This window comes from Electrona antarctica (assembly GCF_951216825.1).
Source record: "Electrona antarctica genome assembly, chromosome: 23".
NCBI lineage: Eukaryota > Metazoa > Chordata > Actinopteri > Myctophiformes > Myctophidae > Electrona > Electrona antarctica.
In genome coordinates this window covers 4,041,484-4,060,103 of record NC_136804.1, presented here as the reverse complement: position 1 = coordinate 4,060,103, position 18,620 = coordinate 4,041,484, and the positions used below count along the sequence as shown (strand labels likewise).

General features: G+C 41.6%; 1 protein-coding gene across 3 annotated transcripts in view; it reads left to right on the top strand.

Annotated features, from left to right (window-relative positions):
- Positions 1–17,952, top strand: part of LOC306916253 (kelch-like protein 23) — a 36,325-nt gene extending 18,373 nt beyond the window's left edge. For 2 of the 3 annotated variants that reach the window (XM_079494072.1, XM_079494070.1), the window contains 10 exons: positions 281–461; positions 554–704; positions 1,291–1,389; positions 2,377–2,416; positions 2,697–2,735; positions 3,945–4,022; positions 6,259–6,336; positions 7,433–7,539; positions 9,482–9,554; positions 17,155–17,952. In XM_079494072.1, coding sequence (XP_079350198.1) covers positions 281–461; positions 554–704; positions 1,291–1,389; positions 2,377–2,416; positions 2,697–2,735; positions 3,945–4,022; positions 6,259–6,336; positions 7,433–7,539; positions 9,482–9,554; positions 17,155–17,255 — 947 coding nt within the window. In that variant the 3' untranslated portion in view covers positions 17,256–17,952. The remainder of the gene's footprint in view (positions 1–280; positions 462–553; positions 705–1,290; positions 1,390–2,376; positions 2,417–2,696; positions 2,736–3,944; positions 4,023–6,258; positions 6,337–7,432; positions 7,540–9,481; positions 9,555–17,154) is intronic. The other variant, XM_079494071.1, reaches the window with a different exon arrangement.
- Positions 17,953–18,620: the final 668 nt, after the last annotated feature.

The following is an 18,620-nucleotide window of genomic DNA, read 5'->3' as shown; positions in this document are numbered from 1 at the left end:
ATCCATGTGGTCTTAAATGGCAAATGAAGAGGGACAAAGTAATTGAAATAATAGACCTATATTCATTATACAAATAAGTATCACATCCTGATGAAACCTTACAGTGTGTCATTCGCGTCTCCAATCAATCATGCAGTCTGGAATCCACAATGACTTACTGTAGGACACCCAATTTCAAGACATAGTTGTGTGGTGTGCACAGCAATCTGACGCCTATGAAAGTGAATGCTGTGTGTGAGACATAACAATCGCTGTACTGTTAATTCTGTTTTATCTATAGGGGGTCTGGATTGTTCAATACCTTGGTCTTTAGTAAAGGAAAAAAAAACGATGGAGTGCTACAGTCCCCGGACAAACCAGTGGACTCTGTGTGCCCCCATGCAAGTGCGACGCCGGAAGCCTTTCATGGCTGCATTGGATGGAAAGCTATATGTGCTGGGAGGGCTGGACGCACACAACGAGTAAGAGGGTCATGAATGTTTGGGAAAAGGGGGCGTGTTGTCCACAACAGACAATTGTGTTCTAGCTTTCGGTCTCTCTTCATGCACTGTAGGCGCATCCCTAGCATCGAGCAGTACTGTGAAGAAACAGACTCATGGGAAACTGTGGGAGAGAAGCCCCCACATGATGACTTTGAGTTCAGCATGTGTGCCAGGCTGCGGGATGATCATGCACCCACAGAAGATGACATGATTACTACAGGGGTATGACAATTGTGGAAATGTATTAGATTTGAGTCATTTCTCATTTCCAGGTCTGGATCAGTATGGAAAAAAATAATAGCAAAACTATTTGCTGACTATTGCCCCAATTTGGCCGATAGCATTGCAAGTATGTTGCTTGACAAAATACACTCCTAGACAGAGCGTCCCTGTCACAGCAAGCAAAATAACTTTAAAAGTGTGAGGAAGGAATGCACTGCAGCAACTCGGACAGTTTAAGCCCTTATTTTATTCACAGGGTGCATAAGTAAAACTTTGTTTGCTTGCTACCTGTCCTGCCTCTGAGATGCACCAGATTAGCCTGCCACAGGCTTGGGGTGCGGTTGGAACTCCCTTTTACTTTAAAAGCACATAGCTGTAAAACGAAACAAAAAACATTATTGAGCCTGATGAATTGAAACCTGTTACCCATAGAAAGGTGTTACAGGAGACCTTGCAGACTACAGCCCAAATCAAACTTTGTTGAACAACGGTGTCATGCACGTACAAGCTCACAATGCGTTGCGTATAATAATAATTTTAATTTATGGTTATAGTATGTTTGCATGTATGTTTTCCTTCTCTCAAGCACCCATTGGAAGTGGACTACTACTACACTAGTAGTAGTGAGGAGGACAGTGATGGAGAAGAAGAAGAAGAAGAAGAAGTCTTCTTCTTCTTAGAAGAGGTATGGGATGATAGTAAAGTAGTAAAGTAACCATAACCCTGGTGTTCCTAATTAACCACTAAACATGTGATTTTCACCCGGACATTATATTTTTTGTAATTTTCATAATGTTGCTGATGTCTGAGGTGGGTGGGTCTTTCAGTACCTTCATGATGCGACAGTGACATCATAGAAGGTAGGTTTGTTTTCCTGCCCACATCCCTGTTTCTTTTGTTTTCCTCCTACGGCCAGGTGTTCGGGTGAATTTCGTTTAGTGATATTGTCACAGAGAAAAATCCCATACACCCACAATGGACTATTTGTTTTTCTTCACTGGACCATTCTCTCATGTCCCAGGAATGGGTGGACCAAAGGAGAAGTTCCTAGCTCCATTTATTTTCTTTTTTCTAATATATTTTAAAAATAATATGCATGTTTTTCAACAATTGATGATATATCGCTTTTTTGTGAAATGTCATAATGAAATATTAACCCATTTAGGCCTGACGTCGAAATTAAAAAAAATAAGTTTTCTGAAAGAATATATTCAAAGATCTGTGCCGCATTTTCACGATTTTTCAAAAATAGCAGACCTACAAGCTAAATAGCTAAAGTATAACATAATTCTTAGTTAAAACACCAAAAGGGGTTCCCGCCCAGAATGGGTTAAAGAAGAGTACCTCCCTCAAGTTGCCATGTATTGCTGTACTACTTTTTATGAGAACTATCTTTTATGGAATATTTTACATTGGGTAAATATGTGGGATACCGGAGAACTCGCCAGTTAAAATAAAATACACTAAATCGTGGCGAGTTGGTAAACTGGCGAGTTCTCCGGATACCAATATGTGTATAGTGTTCTAGGGTTAATTATTGCAATTATTTATTTTTTATTTATTTTTATTATTATTTTTGAATGGGTGGAAAGTGGAACTCTATATAATGCCTAAGTGGTTTACAATTGTATTACATTGTCTCTTATTCTCATTTGTCTATTATTCTTTAAAGCCGGAGAGTGAAGATGATGTTGATGAAGACGACGATTCTGGTAAATAATGCTCTTCGTTGTTTGAAAACATGTATGAGAACTACTGGACCTCCTGCTTTTATGTGAATGGAGAACAGACTTTATTGTCATGACTTTACAACTTTGATCAGTTACACACTAGTATGAAAGTGATTTTGATTGAGGAAATCAACATTAATAGCCCTGGCATCATTTTTTGGATGTGTGATGTCACCTTTTCCATTGATGATGACAGTTAATGCAGGATCAGTGGGTTAGAATGTGGTCATATTGATGTACCTGTATGTGTTGTGGCTTTTAGACTCTGTGGTCAAGACCAAGGCGGAGGATGAGGAAGAAGGTGAGTTGTTGCAATAGCTTTGACAGAATAATATGCATAACTAACTAACCTGTATGTGAGTAAACTCCTGAGGTGCAAAGATACAAAAAAGAATAACTGATCCTGTTTCAGTCACAACTTAACTGGCTTATGGCCAGCCTAATTAACAGTGGATTGTGCCTTCTGCCTGCACTATTCATATGTTTAATTCGTCATTTTAATGCCAATAGAAAGATCTGTGATATACACACTACATCTCATTCTCACACAGCAATCCTATAGTATTATACCCAGTCCTGATGCCGATTTTGACCAAATAGAGCGAATCTGGCGATGTCACTTCCGGTTTAAGGAACAATAACATCCGGTACTAGCTTTGGACTGTGCAGCACTATCAGATGTCCGGGATGCTAAGCGATCATCGTTGATTTTAATAACTATGTCAAATTAAGCTCTAATCAAGCCCAAAATATCGCATTTTACGCAGCGATGCACATAAAGACCGTGCGCGTGCGTGATCGACCGTGCACGCGTGGATTTCGGCCCGTTTTAGGTAGATTACATCGGCCGTTAGCCAAACAAGCTAAAAGTTGCTACATTTTGTTATATTAAGCTCCCGATTACAGGGGATTAAACAATTACGTCAATTACGTCAGTGGCCATAAGGGATTTATGAACGACTACACTGAGTCTGCATTGTCCGTATCCCTTTTCTTTAATTTATATTTGATAAAAATGACAATGCTTGAGTGCCATCAAGCAGTGATCAAAGTGCTTGAGTCATCAAGCAGTGAAGATCAGAATCAGCTTTAATGTCACATCACAAGTTTACAAGTAAATAAATCGGTAAAGAAGATGATTTTGTGGTCCTCACTTCTGTTGAAACAGAAAAATATAAAAGGAAATATCCTGAGATCCTTATTTCCTGTGATTGCCCTGAATACTTTGTACTGTCTACCCCATCTGAATAGCTTATGTGAGCATAATAAATAATAGCAGAATCATAAATTACTATCCAAAATAAATCACAGTTTCACAAACAGACATGGGCTATTTCCTATTTTAGTCTCATGTTCCCCAGCCCAGCATGCTGGGGTTCATATGGTTACTGCTATGATCATAATGATGTTTTCATATTTGTCAAAGTGCACTCATTTCATATTTCTGGATAATATTTGAGATGCACGATATTGAAATGATGACCGATATCCAATCTCTGATTATTTGCAGGGTCATATCGGCCGATATGGTGGACAACCTACACAATAGATATGGCGTGCGAGGAAGCCCTCCAGCGACAGGGTTGGGGTATGTTATCCCGGGGGACTCTGGAGGCAGTTGCTGCAGGGGCACTGACAGGCCCGTAGGGCAGCAGCCACGGCTGTGACTGAGGCTAATGGCTACACACTGTAGGAGTTTTAAAGTTGTCGGCGAGTCATCAGATCGCAAACTTTGATCGTTTTTTTATTCCAATTCATTTTGACATCTCTCACACGTGCAGGATACCGTGATACAAGCGCGATACCGACACGCATCTCTCTCTCTCTCTCTCTCTCTGCGTGCATGCCACACACACAGGAATAGTGCAGGCTAAGGCTACACAGGGCGAAATGTTTGTGATAGCGTATAGCGAGACTATGTCTTACACACACAGCGCACAAGGTCCAAAAGTTTGCTCTGCACTGTTGATTCCGATGCGGTTTTATCAACATCATTCAAGTGAAATGCAACATTGCGCTACCAATATGTACAACACAGCGATTTACCCAAGGAATAAAGGTTATATATATTATCATGATCATCTATCGATACAGTCGACAGACAGACAGATCGACAGACAGTGTCAGTAATATGGCCTTCTCGGGACGCGGTCGCAACCCAGTTCATACTGTACGATGTCCAGTCCGTGAGAGAGCCAAATATCAAACCTGCTAGATATTCAGAAATTGTCGGGAAGGCGTCGGCGAGCGCTTTTATCGGCGCTACAGTATATCTTATCGCAGAGCCGTTCACACACAGCGAGCAAAACCTTGGCGATCAAAGCCCGACAGCATAATCAGAGCAAATATTGGGCAGTGTGTACGAGCCATAAGCAGCGGGTGTGGGAGGAGAAGGAGGCTTTGTTTTTGGAAAAATAATTTATGATTTATTACTTCAATTATACAGTTTTAAATACTATTTATATCATATCTTTACACCAGTGGTTCTCAAAGTCTGGTCTGGGGACCCCCAGGGGTACTTGAGGAAGTTCCAGGCGGTCCACAGCAAAACAGTTTTACCACTTTTAACCCCATTTTATACTTTGAAAATAGCCAATCTACAATCTCCCATTGCCCATTTTGAGCTTGTAGATCGGCTATTTTCGAAACCGTTAAATGATAAATCTTGAAAAAATGTCCCTAGCAGAAAATATTTTCATGTGGGGGTCTGTGGAATGCATGCCAATGTGGGGGTCTGCGGAATGCATGCCAATGTGGGGGTCCTTGACAGGACCATGTTTGGGAAGCACTGCTTTAGAGTTTTTGACAGGCCTTAAAATTTCAATCCAACCCAAACAGACCGGTTGAGTTGCAGCCAAGCCCTCCCTCTTAGTTTAGGTATTTCTGTGTGTGATGTTCTGTGATTTCTGTGCAGCAATCACACACAGAGGTAACTGCAGGCAGGGCCATGGCGTCATGCTAAAACATGCCCCCTGGGAAAAACACTTGAACACTTCAAAGAGTGAGTGCCCCATGCCTTATATGGGGATTGGTGGGGTGGCTCCCTATGGTAATTAGGATGAACTGGCACACCCCTTCTAGTTACGAGGATTGGGATTCATCGTCATAAGAACATTCTGCCTTTTAAGAACGTTTCATGAATCTGACTTGACCTCACTTAGGAATTAACTTAGGAAGAAATGTCAGAGGAAAAGTTTGGAACTTTTTGGTGCATGAGGCTGCACTCTTAATAACTAATAATTGTATTAATTGTGTCCTCAAATTTGAGGACGAAATGTCTGTGCTGTGATTGGCTGAGCATTGCATAACAAGTGTGCCACATTAGCCAATATAAAATCTAAGTGGCAGAGGGGGAGAGATGTCATTAGACATCGCGCAACACTCTCCTCGTAACGTGATAGCCCCCTTCTCCTCTGTGGCTGGAGCAATTGATCTGAATTCGCACACAGGCATTGACAACAAAATCCTGGGGAGTGTGGTTGCCTATATATAAGCAGTATAATGTGACGTCACCGTATATTGTCCAAATGACTGCAAAGTGTAGTCCGGGAGCCGTGGGGGTGAACGTGGTTTCGTCAGATAATGTTGTTTTTTTTCTCAACTGACTCTTGTAGCTTGGGGTCACCTGAGTCTTAACACTCATTCACTGCCAGATGAAATACATAAATGATAGTCCCCCTGCCAGCTTTTTTTCATATTTCCTTTACCTTGTAAGTAGTCAAAAAACAACATCTACTGAAAACGACAAAACAAACTTGGGTTGAAACACGACCGTGTAAGTAAACTATGCACACCTCAAAACTAAAAGGTTTTTATGTTCATAGGAGCTCCTAAAAGGAAGGCGAAATCCAAGAAGGCCAAGGAGGTCAAGTCTCATGGTGATTCTGATTCTTCTTCTGAAGGTAAGACTGGATGTAGGCGTCTCATTTAGTTAGAACTGAGATACAGGAACTGAGATACAAGGCCCTATCTTGCGCAGAGCCTCATGCTATTAGGCTTTTTTCTTAATTTTCCTTTAAATTATATAAAATCGATCTGCATTATGACTTGTGAGCTTGTGTGTGTGTGTGTGTGTGTGTGTGTGTGTGTGTGTGTGTGTGTGTGTGTGTGTGTGTGTGTGTGTGTGTGTGTGTGTGTGTGTGTGTGTGTGTGTGTGTGTGTGTGTGTGTGTGTGTGTGTGTGTGTGTGTGTGTGTGTGTGTGTGTGTGTGTGTGTGTGTGTGTGTGTGTGTGTGTGTGTGTGTGTGTGTGTGTGTGTGTGTGTGTGTGTGTGTGTGTGTGTGTGTGTGTGTGTGTGTGTGCGTGCGCGTGTGCGCGCGCGCGCGCTCCTGGATGCCAACGATGAACCTCTTTTTCCAGAACGGCCTGTTATAGCGCCACCAAGGCCCACTTTTAAAAAAACACACTTTTTTTTATATTACACCTCCAGATTCTGTCCAAAAATCCCGCAAATCGTTACACACTATCTCTATAATCTCTATACAGTATGTGTTCAAGACGGATCTATCCGATATTTCATATTCCATCCTAATTGGCTAACATTGGCTTTCAAAGTTTGCAGGATTGGCCCGTTTTGAACAAAAAGCCTCAAATCATGAACGCAGCGTGCAATTTACGTGAAATCTTTCACAGACGTTCCTATAGCCTGAGCCATTGGCCTGTTATAGCACCACCAACAGGTGGATTTTCGCAAAAGACATTTTTGGAACAAAATGCCTCAAATCATCCAATTGCCATCCAAGGCGTAAGAAGAAATGGCACCCTTTTCACATTGGCCTATTATAGCGCCACCAGGAGGCCACAACCTGACCTGCCCTGGTGGAGACCTGTGCCCCGAGGGGCACTTTATCTACCGTAGTTACAAAATGATCTCGGCAAGGAGAACAAACAGCTGTGATCATCGTTGCATAGGCAAAGTATGTGTGCGGTGCCAGCGTTTTTTGTTATGCGGTTATGGAGGAAATTGTTAACCCTTTGTAACCCTCTCGTCTGCCTGCAGCGGACATAGAGAGTCACTACGAGAAACCCAAGAAGAAGAGGAGAAGGACCAAGACTTCCAGTCTGCGACTAGAGAAGAAGAAGAACAAGAAGGTGAACATATGCCAGGTATGTACACACTACACATATACATCATGAGGGTTCATTTAAAGGTCAAAGTGATAACTTTTGTATGTACATGAATAATATAAACACTATATAAAAAAAAATCACACACAAAGATTAGCATTGTGAAATAACTTTAATATTTTTGTCGGGTCCGAAGTTATTGTTTTTGTTTACGTTGTAAGCTGATGGCTGCCATTATCCATGTGCTTCCATTTTTGTTGGGAACCGTACTTTCCCCCCTAAAGGAACGCTTGGAGGCAGCTGCCACCAGTTTTGTTGACTAACACTAAGACTAAAAGACTTAAGATTTTGATATGTTGTTGATTAAGACTAGACGATTTCAGATGAGTAAAATAGGACTAAAACTAAAGCGTGTATTATGCAAAAGACTAAATCAGAATTAGCTGTCAAAATGAACACTTAACGCTACCATATTGCAGCGTTGCAAACTGCATTGCTGCCTTACAGAACAGATGTGAGTCAAGCAAGAAACCTCATGCAACAGAGGTGTTCATCTAGTGGCTGAAGGTTGTCTAGTGCATAACGCCACCACAGCTTTAAATGGAATGGCACCAGCAGTGCTGATTGCCATTCCAGTGCTGATTGCCATTCCAGTGCTGATTGCCATTCCAGTGCTGATTGCCATTCCAGTGCTGATTGCCATTCCAGTGCTGATTGCCATTGCAGCCAAGGAGCTCACCGCTCCTTGGCTGCAGGGCCAGATTAACACCTGAGGGCCCCTGGGCGCTGAAGCTGGAAGGGCCCCCCTACACATGCGCGTGTGTAAAATTTTGGGACAGTTTTATGCTATTATGTTGGCCTATTCCCGGTCGCCTACCCCGTCCCAGAGTGACAGTCAAGCACATTATTTTTATTTGACCCACATAGTAAACAAATGGGTGAGAGAATCCGCCAGTGTATTTCAGTGTTTTTACCTTTTTGTTTTTGTCGAGCCACCTGACGCGCTATGCATGCAGAATGAAAACAAAGCAATGCTGGATAGTGGACATCACGTCTTTTATTCCACCAGAATCACCTCTCCACCTGACCTCACACAGCCCAGTGGGCCCACCCACCTTGAACAGCCGGTCTAAACAGCGCCTATCCCCATGATGTTACACCACTGGCCCTGTCTCTAGTATCATCTCAATCACTGTTGATTTTGTCGACTAAAGTAACATGTCCATTGTATCCACATGTAGATTGGCCACGCAGCTAACTAAGTATAAATCAGATGTTGCGATGCCATCACAGCCTGCCAACATACATTCTAGTCTACTAAATCAACTGTAGATTTAGTTGACTAAGGCCACTTTTACATCGCAACGGATCCAGAGAAAACGGCAAAGTCCTGTTGCGTTCTCACATTTTATTCAGCCTTTACAATAAATGGAATAGTATTCAAATGACTATGTCCCGTCTCGTCCATACTTTACTGTGTCTTAACAGTATTATCCTACAAACATAATTCACCTGGATAACAACAATTTGCTGTATAACATTGTCACTCTTCCAACCCAAGGGTACTTGAAATATCTTCCCCCCCTGCATCCCCCTGAGCAATGGGTTGGGACTTCTGGGTCTAAAACATTTATATTGCAGTCAATGTATAGAAAATGTTTCATTATGTTGTATTTTGTCTCCCTGCTCTTCTATTGAGACATTTGGATCGTGTCAAAGGTCATGTCTCACCCAGACACAGGATCTGACACACATTTTGACCCCATGTCAGAGATTATATGTATCCCCTGAGCAAGCGTTGCTAAATAACTTTGCACAGGAAACCGGGTTAAAATCCAGGGTAGAAGAGGAAAGTTACAAAGTTACATGCAGCTTTAAGAGTTTGCAAACGCTAACTCGAATGCACTGTCAGAGACGCCATAGCAGCATATTGTTGATATTGGTTTGATTAATGAATGTATGAATGGTTTCACTCCTACAGGTGTGTGATGTCATGGTCCCGTTCGGTGGAGAAGAGGAACACAATAGAGGCAAAAAACACAGGAAAAACCTCAGTAAGGAACTCTCTCATTTCACCTGCATGACACACACTTCTGTGCTGACTGCCGAAGCAGAAAACCTGCAACACTCCAATTTAGGGTGAATTATTGTAGGTGCAAGGCTCAAAGATACTCAATTAAAAGAAGGAATGCCAGCATTCATTGAATGTCCTTTTTCACATGTTCACAACGCTGAGGAAGGTTCAAGGTTTTTATTAATGTCCCAGAAGGGCAATTGTGTTTACAGCAACAGTAGTGGTTTCTGACATACAAATACAAAACAATACAGGACAACAACAGACAAGAGACACCATAGCATAACCGGAGGTCTGGTCGCATCTAGTGTAGGTAGGAGAATAAGAGATAAGAAAGCAAAAAAAGTGCTTAAGATATAATATATAAAGTGCTGCATAAAGTGCATCTTTCAGCATCATCATCATCACACCACATGACCACTGGCAGCATTGACTGCACGGATCGAGGCAGGGACAAAGGAGTGCTTATATCTGTTGTTTTTTACAACGGGGGCCCCCAGACGACGGCCCGATGGCAACAGCGTGTACTCTGACTCGAGTGGGTGGGCATTATCCTGCCTAATGGCCCTGGCCTTCATGAGCAGCTGTCTATTGTAAAAAGGATCGAGGCTCCAACTGAATGCCAGTAATTTTGGAGGCAGTTTTCACAATAAAATATTTTTTCTCTTTAATGGCGAGGTTGCCATACCAACAGATGATAGAGAAGGAGATAATAGAATGTACATAGGCACTGTAAAACAGTTTAATCAGGTCTCTGTCGACATTAAACCTGGCTAGTTTCCTTAGGCAAAAAAGGCGTTGCTGGCCCTTTTTACACAGCATGTCGGTGTTTATATCGAATTTCAGTTTGCTGTCAATGATCGTACCCAGGTATTTATAGCTGGGCACGATTTCCACTGGCTGGCCACAGATATCGGTGTTCTGGGTGGGATGGGGACCACGTCTGAAATCAATACAGAGCTCTTTTGTTTTTGAGATGTTTAATTCAAGGAACGCATCATTGCAACAGGACAAGAAGTCCTCTGTGACCTGGCCATGCCCAACCTTGTCATTGTCGAGAAGGCTGACAATGACTGAGTCGTCCGCGTACTTTATGATAAAGTGGTTGTCGTGATTACTGCGACAGTCATCAGTGTATAAAATAAACAGAAATGCAGAAAGAACACAGCCCTGTGGCGAACCAGTGGAGGTGGGCAAAAGGCTAGACACTGTGTCATTCACCCTTACACATTGAGATCTGTTGGTTAGAAAGTCGAGGATCCAACCTACCAGACATGGGTCCACACTGAAGGTGTTCATTAATTTCTCAACCAGAACATGGGGCTGGATCGTGTTGAACGCAGAGGAGAAATCAATAAAAAGTAACCTGGCATGCTTTTTACTGCCCTCAAGATGCTTGAAAACTAGGTTGAGAAGAGTGGCTGTTGCGTCCTGGACGCATCTGCCTTCCCTATAAGCAAACTGAAAAGGGTCAAGAAGGCTCTTAGTTTTAGCCACAAGCTCTGACTTGACGAGCCTCTCAAACTGTTTCATGACCAGGGAAGTAAGAGCCACGGGTCTGAAATCGTTGAGTATTTTAGGATTGCTGCTCTTGGCTATGGGTACAACGGTGGACCGTTTCCAAAGGGAGGGTACTCTCTGCTGGCTAAGAGATAATTTAAAGATAGAATTAAAAATAGGACCTAATTGTTCAGCACAGGTATTTAGAAGGCGACCACCAATGTGGTCCGGGCCTGAACCTTTACGAGGGTTGCATTTTTTGAAAGTTAATTACATCCTGCTCATCAAAGAAAGAACTGGAGGGGGGGGCAGACAGAAGTCTATTTCTGATCTCCGAGTGGTTTTCACTAAAGTTGTGAGTATCAAATCTGACATCTACATTTACATGCAGACATTCATTCGGAATGAATGGATTCATTCCAGTCATCAGAATAAAAATGCTCATGTAAACACCTCAATTGGAATAGAATATCCCATTCCGAATGAATTTTCATTCCGGTCTGGAGGGGTGGTATATACCGTTTGAATCGGTATAGATCACCATATAAACACTTTATTCCGAATGCTACTGGGAGTTTAGAATACATGTATTATTTTACACATGTCTGCCCTTAGTAGACTATAGTGCTTTATGCCCATGTCCATGCAGGGATGGCCATTTGGAGACATTTTATGTGCGCAGAAATGTGCTATTTTACCCATTAGAAAAATACAAATACACCAATTTTTTTCCCCATAATAAAATGCGCTATTTACGTAAAAACCCATCGGCGAATTACAGTGCCATTGCCAATTGCAGTGTATGGGTGTATGGATGCTGTGTTTTTTAGTTCTGGGTTGTTTTGGGTGGAGGACGCGTAAAAATATATTTTTATTTTATTTTATCAGATAATAGCTGTTAGTGTTTGTCGGTTATTCATTTCTTAAGGGATAACGGTTATGGGTTGGCCATCTCTATAGTCCAAAGTTATATTCCGAATGAATGCTTTGGTCATGTAAACAATTGAGGAATAGGAATACTTGTAATCAGGTTCCATGTAAACAGTTGGGTATGAATCTCTGTTCGGAATGAATTCATTCATTCTGAATACATTTTGTGCATGTAACTGAGGCCATTGAGGTTCTGAGCCAGTTGCTGGTCACAGTTGTGATTGGCTAGTATAACCTTTTTCCTGCCGTTTACTTTCAGCCCTGTTATGGTTTTCATACCATCCCAGGCCGAGCCTAGGTTATTTGCTCTAAGTTGGCCTTCGATTGTTTTCCTTGTGTGTGTGCACACACACACACACGAATTGTTGATTTAGAACTTTAGACATTCAATATTCGTATTTATTTCTTTCACAACTTAAACCCAATTTTACTTAATTTGTAACAACATGGTAGTCCAGTTCTTTCTAGATTGGGGCCAAAGGTAGTAAAATAAAAAAACCTTTAGGCCTATTTGGCAGAAATGTAAACAGTACAGAGTATAGTCAAACAACATTCATAATCATGACATTAAGAATAACAGAATTCAAACCATCACCAAAAAAAAGACGCGTACAGGTTGGGGGGGAAAAGGGCTTATAAAGACGTGGGTGGGTAGTCGCTTGACTAAGGGAGGAGCGATCATTTCCTCTCCCTTTGGCTGAAAGGTCGATTTTCAGGCTTGTTTTAAAGGATGCCAGTGATTTGCATTTTTTGAGGGAAGGTCAGGGCATTCCATGGGTGGCAGTGCTGCAGAAGGAGAATTTACCCATGTTTGTTTTGTAAGTGGGTGGTACCAGATTGTTGTTCTAGCTCCCTCTAGTATTGTAGTACATGCCCCCAAAAAGGCATGCGGGACCCCTCGGCCCCCAAAACATGTGCTTCTGCTTTGGTTGTTCTCATGCCAATACCCAAAGTCTGGCATCATGTCTGGATTATATATTTTCGGCTACGAGGTTTGGTGTAGAGGGACAAGTATAGCAGACCAGTTTAATGAAAGTAACGGTTAAATTGCTAAATGTCATCTGTTACGACCTTATATGGAGTCTAGAGGCCTAAGGAGTAACACATATAGCTAGCAAGGAACCAAACCAGAGTAACCAAATAATAATTCACATTTATTGTAAATAATGGATCTTTACAGTAGGGAGAGCATAATCTTCAGGGTGGCCAAAGCCAACACAACAAACAAAAGCCCCGCCCTACCTGAAAAGGAAATCCTAAAACTACACCAAACAAATTACAGGTCTATGCTCCCTGACTAAATAAAAACAGAGACAAAAGAAAATGGCAGCACACCCTTACCAGCTTCCCTTTTGATTTGGATTGAAACTCAAGAAATGTTTTGACATACTGCAATTGATTTCTTAACTACAACATATCTTAGCTATTGTCTGTACTTTAAGCACACAGTAAGTAAAGTTACCTCATTAAGCACACAGCAGAATATGGCAAGGACACAGCCTACAGACTCAACAGGAATGAAATGCTAGCTACACAAAGGTTTCAGCACATGGAGGTGACGGATGGCAAATGGGCTGAAGTGGTGTTCATCACAGGTTTATATAATGACTGGGAATGATGAGATGAGGCCCAGGTGTGCCTCCAAACAAGCCACTCCTCCAATCTTCACTCCACCCTCCAAACACCATGTAGGGCACATAAATCACAAAAATCACTCAGGAGAGTTAACACACAATATGAGGCCACATAGGGCCGTAACATCATCTATCTAGATTGCTAGATAGATGAAATCTTTTCATTTCTGGCCTTTTGGAGGGGGGGGGGGGATCTTACATCTGGTACAAGCTTAGACCCGCCACATGTGCATGCACGCATAGTGTTGGTGTTCTAGGCAAAACAAGGTATTTATTAAATTATAAGTCACTGCTCACATTATACAATACGCTAATATTACCATATCTATCTTATTGTGTGGGGGTCTGGGGAAAGGAAACCTCCAGCCACTTGTCATAATACAAAAGAGAGCCATAAGAATAGTGCATAAGGTAGGGTATTATGATCATACAAACAAACTGTTTTTAAAGGTCTAATACATTGAAGTGTATTGATTTAGTTGAACTTAAAACAGCTCTTATCATTTATAAAGTAAGAAATAGACTAATTCCCAAGACTATCTTGTCGTATTTCAAGGATAGGGAAGGGGGGTATGAGTTGAGAGGAGACTTAAATTTCCAACAACCCAGTGCCAAGACCACTCGGAAGAGTATGTGTATCTCTGTCCGAGGGGTTAAGATCTGGAATGGCCTACCAGAGGAAGTCAAACACAGTAGTAACTTTTCCAAATTCAAAAAATTGCTCAAGCGAATCCTTTTGGCCAAATACAGCATACTATAGTGACGGCCACACAGCCACGGTCACGGCCACACAGCCAACTCAAGGTACGGCCACGGAGCCGACTTGGGGACCCAACGCAGCTCCTCCAAGGAAAACAAACAAATTAACGGAGCTGAACGTGAATCCCCCCCACCGCCCACCCCCTTTTTTTCCCCTCACTGTATATGTTTCTTTTCCCTTTTTACCTCCTTTATGATGAATTCCTGTTCTGTCTATAGAAGTGTCTATTTGTACGTCTCTAAATGTTTTGATGATTTGAACATGGTGGACCCTATTGGAAACAAGTGTAATGCTTAATTGGGTCGTCCACTCAGTTAATCCTTTGTATTGAGTTTGTGCTTGAAATGTACTGTAATTCTGCAAACTGTTAATAAATTCTTCAATCAATCAATCAAATTACGTATATTGTGGATGTTGACGTTATTGTATAATCAACTGATACATTTTGTACAGGTATTGATGGTGATGGTAGTATTGATAGTCATTAGTGCTGTCATTAATAATTAATTTATATTATTGTAATTGTTAACATTAAAAATGTGAACAAAATGACATTACTCAGCAACAACATAAATGATAATGATTATTGGTAATGAGGGTAATGTGATAAGGATAAGGATAATAACAACTAGAAAAGGATCGCTGCAAGCAGCGATAAGGCCGGACCAAGCAGGAAGGCAATAAGAATAATATGCACAAGAAACATGGAAGACTAAACTTGAGAAAAAGACCATGGAATTGTGACAGGGTCGTTTTTTTATAGTGGGGGGGCAGGTACAGGTTCTTGAAGACTCATACACAGAGTTGGCAGTGCCCAGATTTGAACCCATGACTTTGTGTTGCAAAGGCAAGAGCTCTACCTACCGAGCTAACAAGCAAAATCATTCAGTGTTTTTGTAGCAAGTTGCACAAGGATAACTAATGATAAAGGTGGGTATAAAGATTTATGAATTGACTGTGTATAAACCAGAAAATATACCAGATTCGGATGAGGAGCTCAATGAGTGAAAACCAATGAAATGAGTCTGAAACAGGGATTAAAGGTTAACTGAAAAATGATTAAACTTCAGAGAAAATAAACAGCTTTGAACATTCATGAAAAACAAACAAATGGGGCCCACTTTAAGTTGTTGACTTGAAAAGTCCCAGTTCAGTTCCTATTCAGTTCAGGGAAAGCAGTCTCTTTCTCCAATTTGGAGAACCAGATTACCACATTTGTGGGTGAAGGGGGGTTCAGAGTTCCGGGTCGGCTCGCCAGGTCTGGGTACCATCCGGTACCAGAACCATCCATGCAAGGGAATCCTTTCAGGACACAAAAAACCTGAACTGAAAGGCCAGGTGTCCAAATCAGTCTGTTTCAAAATCACTGTTGTAGACATCAAATAATCTATCAAGTCATGAGTAAAGAACCTGATTTGATCAGGATCAAGTTCTTTATACATGTTTCTCACTAAACAAATCAGTTTCATTGTTACGGCCCTTTAAACTTGGCTCAACCAAGGGCTAATATAAAAGGACACAAAGTCAGATCAAAAGTTTACAAAGATATTACACATTTATTTAAAATCCTGCATTGCAAAACAGGGACTGATTGACAAGAATACATACGACCAGCCCATCTGAAACTTAACTAATAACAGCAACAAAAAGGGAACACAACTGTTCAGTTTGGGTGTTTGGGAGACAATGAGCTGCTGGCCACAGGTCCACTTATATAGCCTGCAACTAATCAAGAACAGCTGACTAAGGGTGTGGCAGCCAATCTCAGGTGATTGACAGGTGAGGCACTTTAGACCAGCAGAGGTCAGCAAAGCCACAGGCACTACAACAGAACTAAGTAAAGACACAATTTCACAAAATGGCAATTTTCATTGGCTCATAAAACCTTAATTTTTTCACTTAAAAAAACGTACTATACTTTCCCATGTCCGTATAGGTCCAAAGTTCATGTGTAGAAGTTTTCGTGCATTTTGATCAAAGATCCTGGGAGGAGATGCATTTGAATTGATTTTCATATAATTCAAAATGGCGGGTGATCTAGAGGTCAGAGGTCAAAAGTAACAGCGCGGAACTTGTTCGGCATGAGGAGACGCATATGTGTGTCGAGGTTTCATTGCCGACGGTCAAACGGTTCATGAGCTATGCCTGGTCATGCAATATGACCAGTTTGCATTTTCAATATAGCGCCACCCTTTGGCCAATGGTTGTGGGCTTCGCATCCTCACCGTTTGGCATGGCCCTCTACCATATCTCCAAATTTCGCGAAAACCGACTGCACGGTTCAGCCAGAACTGCTACTTTTGGCGGAAGAAAAGAAATTTCAAAAAAGGACCAAGTTCTTTCAGAACTGCTTGGTCCTTTAATAATGTGTAATCTAATGGTTATATAGTGCTATGTAACTAATATGGTTCCTGGTGGATCTCTACGGTGACACTGGGGGGGGTTGTAGGGTGGAATTCTCGTATCTGACTTTTGTTTTGTGAATCTGTTAATGTTAATGTAATGAGTATTACGAATCATGTTCTGTTGTAAGTAGGATAGGCATTTAAAAGCTTTTAGCTTCTGCCTACTCCTTTTGATCATCTTCATGTTTTGTTTTGTTTTTGTAACTGCTTCCATTCATTGTCTTTAAATATTGCATCTGAAACTGAAGGATGATCAAATAAACTAAACTAAACTAAACGCATGTGTTTTTGTCATGCGCTGAATGGACAAAATGGTTGTTAACCCGTTGTAACCCTCTCGTCTGCCTGCAGCGAACAGAGAGAGTCACAAGGAACCCGAGGAGGGACGCAAGAAGAGGAAGATTCCTCCACCCGCCAGACCCTCATCCACCAAGAAGAGACGGCAGAAATAAATGTCTCGCACTCACTCACTCACTCACTCACTCACTCACACACACACACACACACACACACACACACACACACACACACACACACACACACACACACACACTGTCAAGCATGGCAGATTTGACCCCTCCTTTCTTCTCCCAGCCATTTGTTTTTTCACTCGTATTACACACCATGCATGCGCACACACGCAAGCAAATTAAAAATATATACATATATTAAGTAACTGTTTAATTAATAGAAAAATAACACTTTACACCTTATTCGGCCTTTCTCTCAATTTATTTTTTTGGTAGATTCATTCTAAAATAAATGCTGTTTTTTGTTGGCCATGACCGATTACGGAGTTTATAGTTAGAGATATTCAAAGTCCAGCTGCCGTCCAGCCTCTCCCACCCCTCACTGGGGAAACTTCCGGGAGGAAAACAGAAAAGGGGTGACTTGTCCTGTTACCCTCAGAGTTACTACAGGGGGTCCACCAAATATGTGTTATTTTGACTTTGTATGTATAATAACTTCAACCCTAGCTTCCCAATTGTGAGGGGAGCATTTGCCATCTAAGACATTGTTTAAGTAATAGAGATAGAAAAAGAAGACTTTACACCTTCTTATTCCTCCTTTTTGTTTGTTCCGAGTAGATGGACTTCATTCTTGAAGAAAACAAATCCTGTTTTTGTAATAAAAATGTAAAGTGTTGTAGACTACTCTTTGGGAATGTTTTGATTGATGTTGTCTTCATAGTCCTTTGTGGTGAACAACACATTTGGGAAATGTTGTCAAGCTATTAGTGGGGCAAAGTTTTTTTTTTTTTTTTACTTAATAGTATCAATTTTAAGTAATAGTATCAATACTGTATTGTAGATATACTCACTGTTACACAAGTAGAAGTACCATATTGAAAATGTACTTGAGTAAACAAAATATAATGTAGCCTACTTTAACCTACAAATGCCTTCTAAGGCCTCTTTCAGACGGCAACGGCAAAGTCCTGTTGCGTTCTTATTTTTTATTGACCCTTTACACGAGAACGCACACTTTATGAAAACTGCTTTCTACTAAGCACTGAGTAACACACAGGCTGACAGGCAGCACAGAGTCATGGAGGCAGCGCACGCCATGGGATGGTTATATCTTTGAGTGGTGCAACCACTCCCTTACGGAGCTATGTGTGTGCGTGGGTGGCTGGGTGGGTGCCTGGCTGGGTATGAGCACGAAAACAGCATGGCTGTTGTTCACCACCTGTCCTAACCTAATACACACGCACATATTAACTGTATGATTTTGGGTGTGCCAGTACAGTACGGTAACTCATTTCTCAACCGTTTCGGACACGGGGCGGCTCGCCGGAATCGGGCCGGCACCCTGGG